Consider the following 13,388-nt stretch of genomic DNA (forward strand, 5'->3'; position numbering starts at 1 on the left):
CTTTGCACTTGTATTCTCCCATTTTATTCTTATGGATTAAAAATCCTCACAATTCAGACATGTAAGTTGGAGAATGAAAAAAAAATTCTTTTTAATCCTTACAACTAATTTGTAGATTGAGAATCATCATTGTAATTTTGAAGGTGAGGAAAAAGAAAGGGAGAGACTTGTCCAAGGTAACAAAGCAAGTCAGTGGCAGAGTTAGGATAAGAATATAGTCTCCTGGTGTCCAGACCAGGGCCCTTTCCATGAGACTCCATTCTATCAGAACTGCCTGTGTATCTTCTAACAGAATCTTATCGCTCATGCATGCAATCAAAGCACTGTAGCAAATTAGCCCAAATATTCCCAGTTTGAGCTTATAAACTCATTGAGGAATCAAGTCCAATTCTTAGTAGGCCTGATCCATGTATTTTTTTCAAACTTTAAAAACCAAGCACTTAAGGGTAGCTGTGATCTCTAGCAGCGTATTTTCCTGCCCACTCTGGCCCTGACTCCTTACCTGTCCAAGCAGTGTGGGAGAGGTAAACCTGAGTGATGAGTCGGTGCCGCCCTGGGCCAGGATTCCGGAAGTCTGCAGGCTTGGGGTGAATCATCTGAGCCTGGCCATCTGGATATAAGACCTAAAGGGTGACAGAAATGAGAAAAAGAGGCAGAAGAGAGAGGAGTGTTTAACAAAACAGATGATGACATCTGTTGTGAACCTCAAAACACAAGAAAGATGACACCAACTTTCCTAAGAGTGCGCCTTGAGGGGAGGTCAACACTGTAGACATTTCTATTCCCCTGCTCCAGCAAGAAGTAGTGTTCAGTAAACATTTCCTGAATTCATGGTGAATAAGTAATATGAACAGAGTGTTTCTATTAAGCGCAAGGACAGGTAAGAATATTAATTCTGACTATGAAAAGTGTTCTCTGGAATCTTCACCAGAAGAGCACTCCTTCCCTGGCTGAATCATATCATGGCCCATCATCCATCACCAACCAACGGTATTTGGAGTTATTTTGCAACTGCATTCTCTCCACTAGATTTCAAGCAGCTAGGAAGTCATGTATCTGTTCTTTCTACAGAGAGAATGCTGAGTGAAGAGTCCACTGAAATCATTGGCCAGTTCTTGAAGTCTCACAAACTGCGAGAGAGTTCTTTCCTTAGCATCGTGGGGGACCTCCCAGCTCCCTGTGTAGAGAGCCTACCACACTGTAGCGTACAAAGGAACTAGAGGAACAAATTAAGCTTATCCTAGGACCAGCACCTGCTCTATGTAAATATACTTGTGAAGGCAGAGTAGGGAACCACACAGGTCTTTCAATGTTGAAACTGTGGAAGGCATGTCCCACCCACTTACCCTATAATCCTTCATCTCTCCTCAGGTCACAGGGCCTCCCCTTGATTCTACTCTTCTTTTTTTTAAGACAGGGTCTTACTCTGTCACCCAGGCTGGAGTGCAATGGTATGATCATAACTCACTGAAGCCTCAAACTCTGGGCACAAGTGATCTTCCTGCCTCAGCCTCCTGAATAGTGGGGATTACAGGCACGCCAGGTAATTTTCTTTTTAAACTTTTCTGTAGAGACAGGATCTTGCTATGTTGCCCAGGTTGGTGTCCAACTCCTGACCTCAAGTGATCCTCCTATGTCAGCCTCCCAAAGTGTTGGGATTACTGGCATGAGCAACTGGGCCCGGCCTTCCCTTATTTCTTTTTTTCTTTCTTTTATGAGACAGGGTCTTGCTCTGTCGCCCAAGCTGGAGTGCAGTGGGGCAATCTCATCTCACTGCAACCTCTGTCTCCTGGGTTCAAGCAATTTTCCTGCCTCAGCCTCCCGAGTAGCTGGGATTATAGGCATTCAGCATAATGCCCGGCTTATTTTTGTATCTTTAGTAGAGATAGAGTTTCACCATGTTAGTCAGGTTGGTCTTGAACTCCTGACCTCAGGTGATCCTCCTACCTCAGTGTTATGATTATAGGCATGAGCCACTGCGCCTAGCCTACTCTTATTTCTTCAAGCTGCTACTTCCCACTCTAGTTCTAGGCTCCAAGCTCCCAAGCCTACTATAGCAGAAAGATGCAGATGTCTCCATTTCTTGATCCTTATTATCTCTTTCTTTTCTTTTTTTTTTTTTTTTTTTGAGACGGAGTTTCGCTCTTGTTACCCAGGCTGGAGTGCAATGGCGCTATCTTGGCTCACTGCAACCTCCGCCTCCTGGGTTCAGGCAATTCTCCTGCCTCAGCCTCCTGAGTAGCTGGGATTACAGGCACGCACCACCATGCCCAGCTAATTTTTTGTATTTTTAGTAGAGACAGGGTTTCACCATGTTGACCAGGATGGTCTCAATCTCTTGACCTTGTGATCCACCCGTCTCGGCCTCCCAAAGTGCTGGGATTATAGGCGTAAGCCACCGCGCCCGACCAATCCTTATTATCTTTAAAGACAAGTGCTTGGGTTTCTTTTTTTTTTTTTTTAATAGAAAGAAGGGCAGAGCTGGGAAAAATACCTCACAACTGTAATCTCAGCACTTTGGGAGGCTGAGCCGGGTGGACCACTTGAGGTCAGGAGTTCAAGACCAACCTGGTCAACATGGTGAAACCCCTTCTCTACTAAAAATACAAAAATTAGCTGGGCATTGTGGCATGTGCCTATAATCCCAGCTACTTGGGAGGGTAAAGCAGGAGAATCACTTGAACCTGAGGTGGAGGTTGCAGTGAGCCAAGATCGCTGCCACTGAACTCCAGCCTGAGTGACAGAGTGAGATTCTGTTTCTAAAAAAAAGACAAAGATAAGAAGGACAGAAAGACGAAAGAAAGACAAAAAGGAAGAAAGAAGGAAGGAAGGGAGGGAGGGAGGGAGGGAGGGAGGAAGGAAGGAAGGAAAAGCGAAAGAAAGAAAGAAAGGAAGGAAGGAAGGAAGGAAGGAAAGAAAGAGAAAGAAAGAAAGGAAGGAAAGAAGGAAAAGCGAAAGAAAGAAGGAAGGAAGGAAAAGAGAAAGAAAGAAGGAAGGAAGGAAAGAAGGAAACAAAAAGAGAGAGAGAGAGAAGGGTAGAGGTGGAAATAGCAACGATCATGGGAAAAAAACAAATGAAAAGGGGCCATAATTTCTGTGCTCAGCAGGATCAGTGGCTCATGCCTATAATCCCAACACTTTGCGGGGTGAGGTGGGAGGATTGTTTGAAGCCAGGAGTTTAAGACCAGACTGGACAAAAAAGTGAGACTCTATCCCCACACAATTAAAATTAGCCAGGTGTGGTGGTATGTACCTCTAGTCCCAGCTACTCAGGAGGCTGAGGCAGGAGGATCCCCTGGACACAGGAGTTTGACAGTGAGCTGACCATGCCACTGCATTCCAGCCCGGGCAACAGACAGAGACCTTGTTTCAAAAAAAAAACTTCCCCCATTCTCAGCAAAACTGTCCTTGGTGAAAGGCCTTGACTCCTCTGTGAAATGGTTGCTGGAAGCCTTCTTTCATTTGTCTACTCCAAAAGTGGAGCTTAGAAATCTGTGCCCCAAGTAGCTCAGGGGAAGGAAATGACCAGTATGAATTATCATCAGGTAGAATACAGTAACCTAGATTAGGCTTACGAAAGTGTTAGCGAATAGAGTTCTGCAGGGCCTGCTTTAAAGAACAGACACACAGTATTTTAATGGAGAATGTAATCTCAGTGTCATCTCTGAGGCATGTTTACTGCTGTATCTCTATCCAGTACCTGAAGTAGTGCCCAAAACAGAGGGATGATTCAGCGTGTGTTGACTGGACTGGATGGCACTTTCAAACCACTGGACCTGTCCCACAATGGGGCAGTGAGTTTCCTGTCCCTCTACCTGTAAGGTATCTAAAAGGTTTAGCCCTGCATGTGGTAGAGGTGCTTTGAAGGGGTTTTTTTAGGAGACAGTCTAGGAGACGACCCTTAAGTAACCTGTCTGCAATCTCCTTTATGCTCAATTGGTCAATGAAGTTTTTTTCAGGGACAACATAACACAGTAGTTCTGCTGGCATCACCGACTACATATTAGAATCACCTATGAGCTCTTAAAATAAACACTAGTGTCCATGGGCCCCACTCTCAGGATTTTGATTTAATTGATGTAGGCTGAGACCTATTCACCTTTTCTTAATGCTTTCTGAGTAATCCTAAAGTACAGTGAAGGTGGACTACCACTAATGTCAAAAAAACAATACTGCAATGTGACTTCACAGCTAGCTCAGAACTAGTTCTCTGCAGGTTTCATAATTTATAATAATTCCTGCTGGGAAGCCAGAAGGCCCATTCCTCTACTGTCACCATAGCCAAAAAGCATTATCTTCAAGGCCTGATTCATCCTTACCTCCTCCAGGAAGCCTTCCCTGCCTGCTCCAGACTAATTTTCTGTCCCTTTATTGTACTTCCTGCCAGTACTTGCATCCCTGCTTTGACTCATAGCCCTTTGGCCCAGAATACCTCCTTATATCCTTCTCCTTTCCTTTCCTGAGCCTCCACCACACTCCAAATTGAGTACTCCGAACTTATCCTGTGCATGTCTACTCACCAAACTCTGTTTTATAATTGCCTGCCCATTTGTATGTCTCTCAATGAAACTGTGGGCACCCCGAGAACCAGAACTGTGACATATTTACCTTGGCAACCACAGCACTTAGCATGTGCAATAGAGTAAGCACAATTGCACAGATGAATGGAAGGAAGATGAATGAATGGACGGATGGATGAATGAAGGGGTAGTACTCTTTGTAGGGCTTAACTACACTGTCCGAATTGTTAGTGTCTCTGCTACATCTAACTTGGGAAAGAATATTTCCTAGTGATCACCTTTTCCCAACCATAAATTTTATCTGTCAGTTGACTGACTCACAGCCTGAAAATAACTTGTTTATTAGTTTTCTGCAACAAAAGACCCAGTCTTAGCATCACATTGTAAGATTAGAAGAAGTCTTATCATTTAATGAACGCTTACTGGGTGCTGGGGGCTTTAAATACATTATTTCTTCTCAATGTCAACTCCTCCTATTTGTCAGTTGCAGAATCTGAAACTCAGAGTTTAAAGTAACTTGCTCCAAATCAACCTCAGCAGTAGTTGAGATTTAAGCCTAGATTCTTTCCCACGGAGGCTCATTTCTTCTCCTGTCCCAGTTTCTGTCCTTCAGGTAGAGACTACAGGAGTATTGACATTAAATACTTCAACACAAGGTCCATGAGGACCAAAGCTCCAAGAGGACCTAAACCCGACAGACCTGGACCTTCACAGTGTTCTGAGGGTCCTGCACATGTTCCAGGGTTGCATCAACATCCAGGGACACCACCAATCCGGATGTAAACCGCAAAGGGTTGTCTGACTCGCCTGCTGGCTCGATGATGGTGGCTGAGGCTTTGTGGATCTGTAAGCAAGAAGAAAATACTATGATTCTAAAGCCAGGTCATTCCTGGACAAGAAAACACAATCTTTGATCTTCTCTCTCCTTATCTAATGAGTGGGCATGTGGGAGCCACTCAGAGAAGAGCCTAACCCAGTTACTCCACTGGTCAAAGAAGATCACCAAGGTGAAGATTTTTGACTGTCTGGACAGATTTGGCCTATAGTGGCCAAATAGACCCGGACCTGCTCTGGAAGTGGGAGATGCAGGAAGGCACTCTGCCGCAGCATGGTCTGTAGAATTTTGACCACTTCTGCAGGTTTGGATGTCATGAGTCGGGGCATAAGGTCAAGAAGTTTGTCCACAAAGCTGTCCTGCAAGTGCGGCAAATCAGTGATGAAATACCTATAGGAACAAACAGAAGCAATTTACTCATTCAACTATGCACTCATTCACCACAGGCTGGGCCCCAGCCACACTACGAAGCAGAAGGAATGATGAAGTGAGAGGAGTTTGCAGTTTACGATCAAGACAGACCTCTATCATTATGCCTTAGTCACATGATCACAAAAGAAAGGCCGCTGTTTACTCATAACCATTATGTGCCAGACATACTCTTAAGTATTTTACATGATCTTATTTAACTCCCAGCAATCCTATGCATTATTAGCATTTTTATTTTCATACTATAGACTCATTAATTATTTTAACAAACACGAAGTGGCAGAAACACTGAAACTCAAGGAGGATGATGCTGTACTAAGGCTCAGAAAAGAAAGTTACTCCTGGCTCAGACTGATCCAACTTCTGCCTTGTGCAAGGGGATAGACCAAAGATATCTCAGTGAGGAGGCAATATCTGTGCAGAAACTCAAAGGATGAATTAGGAACAACAGACGAAGAACTTTGGGGATTCAGAGCTATCATCTTCTCAAAAACCTCTTTAACCCAACTGTGCAAAAACAGACTCTCTACTTTAAAGAATCTAAAGTCAAAAGTAAGGCATGAACTTATTTCAGATTCAAATCTAGGACCTTTTTTTTTTTTTTTGTGAGACGGAGTCTTACACTGTTGCCCAGGCTGGAATGCAATGGCACGATCTTGGCTCACTGCGACCTCTGCCTCAAGTGATTCTCCTGCCTCAGCTTCCTGAGTAGCTGGGATTACAGGTGCCCACCGCCATGCCCAGCTAATTTTTTGCATTTTTTAGTGGAGATGGGGTTTCACTATGTTGGCCAGGCTAGTCTCAAACTCCTGACCTCCTGATTTACCCACCTCAGCCTCCCAAAGTGCTGGGATTACAGGCGTGAGCCACTGTGCCAGGCCTCAAAACTAGAATTTTAAAAGACCAAGCTAGACTGTACCATTTGCTAGAGAGCATTACCTGCTGGTGAAGGTAGTGCTGCAACTCAGCCCTTTAAGAAGCCATCATCACCCAAATGACAAGTACAGAGTCATAAAATCCTCAGATTTGAAAAAAAAAAAAAATCCCCAGTGAACTTCATGAGAGCAGAGACAATGAGTGGAAGAAATGAAACAGACTTCATCAGTGCTTTAAGATCCTCTGTCTTCTCCCAGTACAATTTTGCCAGCATACCACAGGTCTGGTCATTCCCTGGGCTCCTATTTCTTCATCAGGCTTTCCGTTCAACTACTACATGTGCTTTAACCAATTCATTCCATATAAAACTCTGAAAAAATATATGTATTCTACAAGATAAAATTTACCTGCAGAATTGCAGAACAATTGTTTGTATATTTTAGAGAAATATGCAAGTGCAAGAACAGTGTGGACCTGGCACAGTGGTTCAGACCTGTAATCCCAATACTTTGGGAGGCAGAGGCAAGAGGATATCTTGAAGCCAGGGGTTCAAGACCAGCCTAAGCAACACAGCAAGACCCCATCTCTAAAAAAAAATATTAAAAATTACCCAGGCGTGGTGGCACATGCCTGTTACTCAGGAGTCTGAGGTGGGAAGATAGCTTTAGCTCAGGAGTTCAAGGGTGCAGTGAGCTCTGATTTCGCCACTGCACTCCAGTCTGGGTGACAGAGTAAGACACTGTCTCTAAAAATAATAATGAGGTTAGATGCAGTAATGGCTTGCGCCTGTAATTCCAGCACTTTGGGAGGCTGAGGCAGGCAGATCACTTGAAGTCAGGAGTTCGAGAACAGCCTGACCAACATGATGAAACCCCGTCTATACTAAAAATACAAAAATTAGCTGGGGGTGGTGGCAAGCACCTGTAGTCCAAACTACTTGGGAGGCTGAGGCAGGAGAATCACTTGAACCCAGGAGACAGAGGTTGCAGTAAGCCCAGATCACACCACTGCACTCCAGTATGGGCAACAGAGTGAGACTCCTTCTCAAAAAAAATAAAAATAAAAAGTAATAATAAAGAGCAGTGTAAGCAAAGAGTGGTGAAAAAAACAGATGACTAATGATTTTTTTCAACAAACGTATTTACAAGTTTTCTTCATATTACTTGTCTTTTTATGGCCCTAGCTAAGTGCTAAGTGCCAAGTGCCAAGTGATTCCTGGTAGGTTTAGTTTTGAAGCTCTAACTTCAAAGAAGTTTCTATAACATTAAGGAAAAAAACAAATTAGGGCACATGGCCAGAGATGATAGCTTGGCTGCACAGGCTAAACCGAGGAATGTGATTTCTGATTGCTCCCATTGCCTGCCAGTGCTATTCTCTGTGGAACCAAGATTTAATAAGCCAGAAGAGATATAAAATACTTACCTCTGAAAAAAGTCCACTTCCTGTAAAAATTTTTCACACATCCCAAATAAGGGGTCAAGTCTGTAGAAAAGAAATGTAAAATAATTTGCTTGTGAAATCTGCAAACTGAGGAGTGAGGACCAAAAGTCCCAGAAACCTGAGCCTAAATTAAAGGAAAATTGGCATATTATACTATAAAAATGATCTCTAAAAGTAACAGAGGACTCCTAATGGACCTGGGGGTAATACCTATCAGGATCCCAAGACCTGATTAAACCACTGCAGTGCCCATTAAGCTCAAAGAACATTAAAAATCAAAGACTATCACAGGCTACACTTGGCACTAGACTCACTATGAATACAGGAGAAAAGCATAGCATGCAGGCACTACAGTGTCAAGTTCCCATTCTGCAGGAGTCCTTACAACAGTTCACACAGCTATCTGGGAGCTTTAATCCCAGTGCTGACAGCTCATGTGCAAGGAGATGAGCTCTAAATCAGGTAGGTGTAGAGACCATACTAGCTGAGATGCCTCATGCACCATAGGTGCTAATATCTCTTTTTTTGTTGTTTGTTTAGAGACAGGGTCTCACTCTGTCGCCCAGACTGGACTGCAGTGGTGTTATCATGGCTCACTACAGCCTCAACCTCCTGAGCTCAAGCAATACTCCCATCCTGGCCTCCTGAGTAGCTGGGACTATAAGAACACACCACTATGCCCACATAAACTTCTTAAAATTTTTTGTAGAGGTGGTGGTCTCACTGTATTACCCAGGCTGGTCTCAAACTCCTGGGCTCAAGCAGTCCTCCTACCTCAACCTCCTAAAGTGTTGGGATTACAGGCATGAGCCACCATACCTGGCCTGCTAATACCTCTTGAAACAACTCCATAGGTATAGCTTCCAGGGACCCCGTAAATGATCTATCCAGTTTCAAGAATCACTGCACTCAATGAAGCCCATAGCCATTGTATCTGCATCTGGAAACCATTTATATTTCCTTCTGGTCTACATGCAATTTACTCAGAGATCATTTTTTCCATGGTGGTATAGCCTATTAATGTTGACACTATAAGGGCTCTAAGAAACATACCTAAAAAGTTAACTAAATTCTTATGCAGGAGGGGACAAAGTTTTGTTACTACTTTGCCCACAAACACAGATGGTGTTCCTTCCTCTCTATCTTGATTTCTTTGGCCTCATAGTACTTGAGAACATTTCATTTCAGTAAAAAGTTATTGCATACCTAAATAATACAGGCAACATGCTAGGTCAATATGACTTACTAAGTTTTGACCTTTGTAAATTTTCCTCCTATTTCTTGTATGTAATTTCTCCATGAAACTTCCCAATATTATTCATTGGAGGAATAAAGTTCCCATCGAGGAAAACAAATACTCTTTCCTTATATACAATACAAATATGTAAGAGAATGATGTCAAGGTTTAGTCTTTTTATTAAAATGTAGTCTCCATGAGTAGAAGGGACTTTATTCTTCATCATATATTTCCTAGCACAAGCAGCATTCAATAAGTATTTGCTGAATGAACAAAAAATGGGGCTGGGGTAGATGGCAAATGGAAACCTACTCTGGAAGCAACATTCATTTGAATTATTTTCCTGAAAAAAGAAAGTAGCACTTGAAAGTTTTTTAGCTGATCTTCTACCAGAAATGGAAGTGAAATGTCATAGTGAGGTTACCCACCAAAGACCACGAGGAGTGAGAAGGCTAGAAGGGAGAATTCCAGCCAAGCAGGGGTACAAAGGGAAGCAATTTCGGCAAGCAGTGACATTTCCTCATTTGTTTGCCTGATTATATAGAGAATAATCTTGGAGAGACTCCAGGCAGTAAAATACAAAAAGATTTGGGAACTCCCCAAACATCAAAACAGAGCAGGCATCCTCACCCACATGCCATATACATGAAGTATGCCTCTATTACTAAGAACACTTACTCTTCCTTTGGTGTGAGGGAAGGAAAGCTATGAAAGGGAGGCTCACTGGGGGCTAACAACCATTAAAGAAGAATACAAATTACCAATTTAAACTAGTCTAGACTTTTGCTGTAAGTATGCAAAAACAATGGAAAATGACTAGGTGTTATAAATGACAATCAGGAGCTGTAAAGGAGACCAAGCAGTCCTCAGAAAGAGTAAGGCAAGGCAAGAAAGCACAGAAAACTTAAAAAAAAAATGCTAATCCGTAACCTCGGTGAGAGTTAACAAGGATTTAAACATACTGCACTGACAAAGAAACTGCTACAAAAACAGCAGATGCGAAGAGTAGAAACTATATAGCAGGAAAAAAAAAAGAAAAAAATAGTAGTGAAGCACACTTGGAAATAAAACATGTAATGAAATCAAACTCAATAATCCATGAACAGTGGAATCAACAACATTGTAAACTGAAATGATAAACTAAAAGAGCATATTAAAGAATTTACTCAGAATATACGATAGAAAAACAAAGAAAATGAAATTACAAAAGAAAAGGTATAGGAAAAATAGATCAAGAAAATCCAACATCCAGTATGAGAGACTAGTGTATAGAAGAAGTAAGTAAAGAAGTAATGGAGGAAAAAAATCCCTGAGCTCAAAACAGTTGATACTTCAAACTCCTACCAAAGATCAGCAAGAATATTGAAAGAACACACATACCTAGACATATCCTGGTGAAATTAAAGAGAGAAAGAAAATTTTAAAGGTTTGAGCACGAAAAGCTGTAGGAAGAGAACAAGACTCACATAAGACATTCAACTGTAACATTAAATACTAAAAGGGAACATAGCAGGGAGTCTCTATTAACCTATTCTGATTTGGGAGAGTTCTCAATAAAATAAATAAATAAAGGCACCATAGTAATACAGAAATATTGGAAAAGAATTCCATTTATATATGAGAGCAAAGGAATTTAAAAGGCAACTGTGATACAAAAAGAACAGTGGTAGCAAAGTTGGAGCTAAACTTATAAAGATTATAAGTGATGGCTCACGCCTGTAATCCTAGCACTTTGGGAAGCTGAGGTGGGAGGATCTTTGAGCTCAGGAATTCAAGACCGGCCTGGGCAACATAGTGAAACCATGTCTCTATTATTTTTAAAAATAAAAAATATTTCATATAAAAAATTAAGAAGTATATATAAGGACTATATATTTATAACCTTATAAAGATTATATAGTTATAAACATAAAAATTATAAGCTACATTATAAAAACATAATCAACTGAAACAAACTTTCAAATTATTATTATTTTTGAGAGATGGAGTCCTGTTCTGTTGCCCAAGTTGGAGTGCAATGGCATCATCTTTTTTTAAAAAAAAGTATAGATGCCATCACACACACCTTTGTTTATTTCAATTATAACTGGCACATAGTAGGGATTAAACATTTGTTAAATGATTATATATATCTTTAAGATTAAATCACTCCCTGACTTTATAAAGTCACTATCAAGATAAGTGACTTTATAAAAAATATTTTATTTTTCAGGATGTTCTTTCTGACCTAGTATGCTTCAGTGTTTAAACATTCATATTTACATCTCTATGACAATTTTTGTTGACACAGCTACTGGACTGAGCATCAGACATTTCTGCGAGCTGGCAGTGAGTCACCTAAGTACTTTTTTGTATCAAATCTATGATGCCATCATTCTTAAGATGCACCTTTATTTTGTGAAATAGTAAGAAACAAAAAACACTATGGCACCCCATCAAAATATTTGATTTCAGAGAACTTAAAATAATATGTGCATCTTGAAATCCATGAAATGTGGCAGTTCCAGTTATCTGAAAGTCTTACAGCTTTACAGTCTTACACTGAACTCTTATTACATATCAAGTACCATGCTAAGTGTTTTTACACGTATTCTCTCATTTATTCTTCATAGAAATGCCGTAAGATAGATGCTGTCTTCATTTTCATTTTGTACAGGGAAACAAGGTACAGAAAGGTCTAAAAACCTGTTCATAACTAAACAACTAGTAAGTAAAAAAGACAGGATTTGAATAAAATAGTCTGACTTCCCAGTATATCCTCTAATTTATCCTTACTGCCTGAGAAAAAGATTATTAGTCCCTTCAGAACAGAAAAAGTGGTCCCTGGCACTAAATTCTTAAGGAAATCTATCAAGTAGGAGGATACAAAATGTCCTTGTTGCCAGATAAAGTCCTGTGTTGTGCTATATGCAATGGAGAGTCACCAGAGGGTTTTCAGCAAGGGAGAGACACAATTGGATTTCCAACAAATCTGATCCAACAAAAGAATTTGTAATATCTGAAAAAAAAGTAGATCACACATTCCTTAGCTAGTCTTTTCTAAATCTCATTGCACTTATCATTAACTTTGGTGTGATGTCTGAATGCATTTGAAGCATCTTTGAAAGGAACATGCCACATCTTTTGGCCAACTCCACGTCTTACCCTCGTGTAGTTCGTGCTGTTACTATAAGTTGCAAAGCTTTGGCCTGTAGCCTCATGTGATGTATAATCACCACCTGCTTATTCTCCACACCACTGTACATGAACTCCATTTTGTAGGTCTCTTCCATAATCTATAAAGAAAAGGTAATTAATAATCAATAAAAGTATCAGTCTTACTTGAGAGCAGCATAGAATTCTGTTAAATAACCTTAGGTGAAACTCTGAACTGAGATTTTACATCCCTATGCTTTTAAGTGTTGAAAGAAATTAGTATAGTATGCCTTGTGAAAAGCGAATAAATTATTTTGCCTATTTATAAAGAAGACTGACCTGGTAATAAAATCATCTTAGTTGATGATGTGAACATAAGAAAATTTAATCACTTAAGCAAACTGCAAAGCACTGAAAGCACTGCTTGTTACCCTAAACCAGACTCACTCTGCCGTGGGAACAAATTAATATATATTATATATGGAAACCCAATCCCCAGGAAATCCTCAAGAATTAAACATCAGGAACTATTAACCATATGTTAGTTATCCTGATAGACTGTTCTGTGGGCTTCGTCTGAGGGAGTTTGGGAAGGAAATAAGTGCAAGAAAACATTGTCTATGACCCCAGATCAAGTCCCCGATCTTGCTCAGTTCTATCCAAATAAGCTACTTTCATAAAAATGATGCTTCTCTTTCCCTTCTGTGCTTGCCTCTCTGTGAACAATCTGGGGTCAGAGAAATGACTCCAGACTCTCTTACAACTGGCAATAAGACAAATTACATGAATGTCTTAATCTCTTTCTGTAAACAGGGAAGAAATAGCACCAACATGATTAAGTTTAAAGTATCAAATGGGGCATGCAACGTGCTTATCACAGTATCTGTGATATACAGCAATGGTAATTCCTTTCCTC

The 13,388-nt window shown here is 40.8% G+C and overlaps 1 protein-coding gene across 6 annotated transcripts in view; it reads right to left on the bottom strand.

Annotated features, from left to right (window-relative positions):
• The window catches only part of INTS4 (integrator complex subunit 4), a 122,451-nt gene that overhangs the window by 9,657 nt on the left and 99,406 nt on the right, over nt 1–13,388 (bottom strand). For all 6 annotated transcript variants that reach the window (XM_021671820.2, XM_021671817.2, XM_021671821.2 and 3 more), the window contains 5 exons: nt 12,482–12,612; nt 8,083–8,142; nt 5,586–5,745; nt 5,221–5,364; nt 503–623 (listed from right to left, as the gene is read on the bottom strand). In XM_021671820.2, coding sequence (XP_021527495.2) covers nt 503–623; nt 5,221–5,364; nt 5,586–5,745; nt 8,083–8,142; nt 12,482–12,612 — 616 coding nt within the window. The remainder of the gene's footprint in view (nt 1–502; nt 624–5,220; nt 5,365–5,585; nt 5,746–8,082; nt 8,143–12,481; nt 12,613–13,388) is intronic.

This window comes from Aotus nancymaae, unplaced genomic scaffold, assembly GCF_030222135.1.
Source record: "Aotus nancymaae isolate 86718 unplaced genomic scaffold, 86718_ANA_hifiasm-v0.15.2.pri h1tg000059l, whole genome shotgun sequence".
Lineage (NCBI taxonomy): Eukaryota > Metazoa > Chordata > Mammalia > Primates > Aotidae > Aotus > Aotus nancymaae.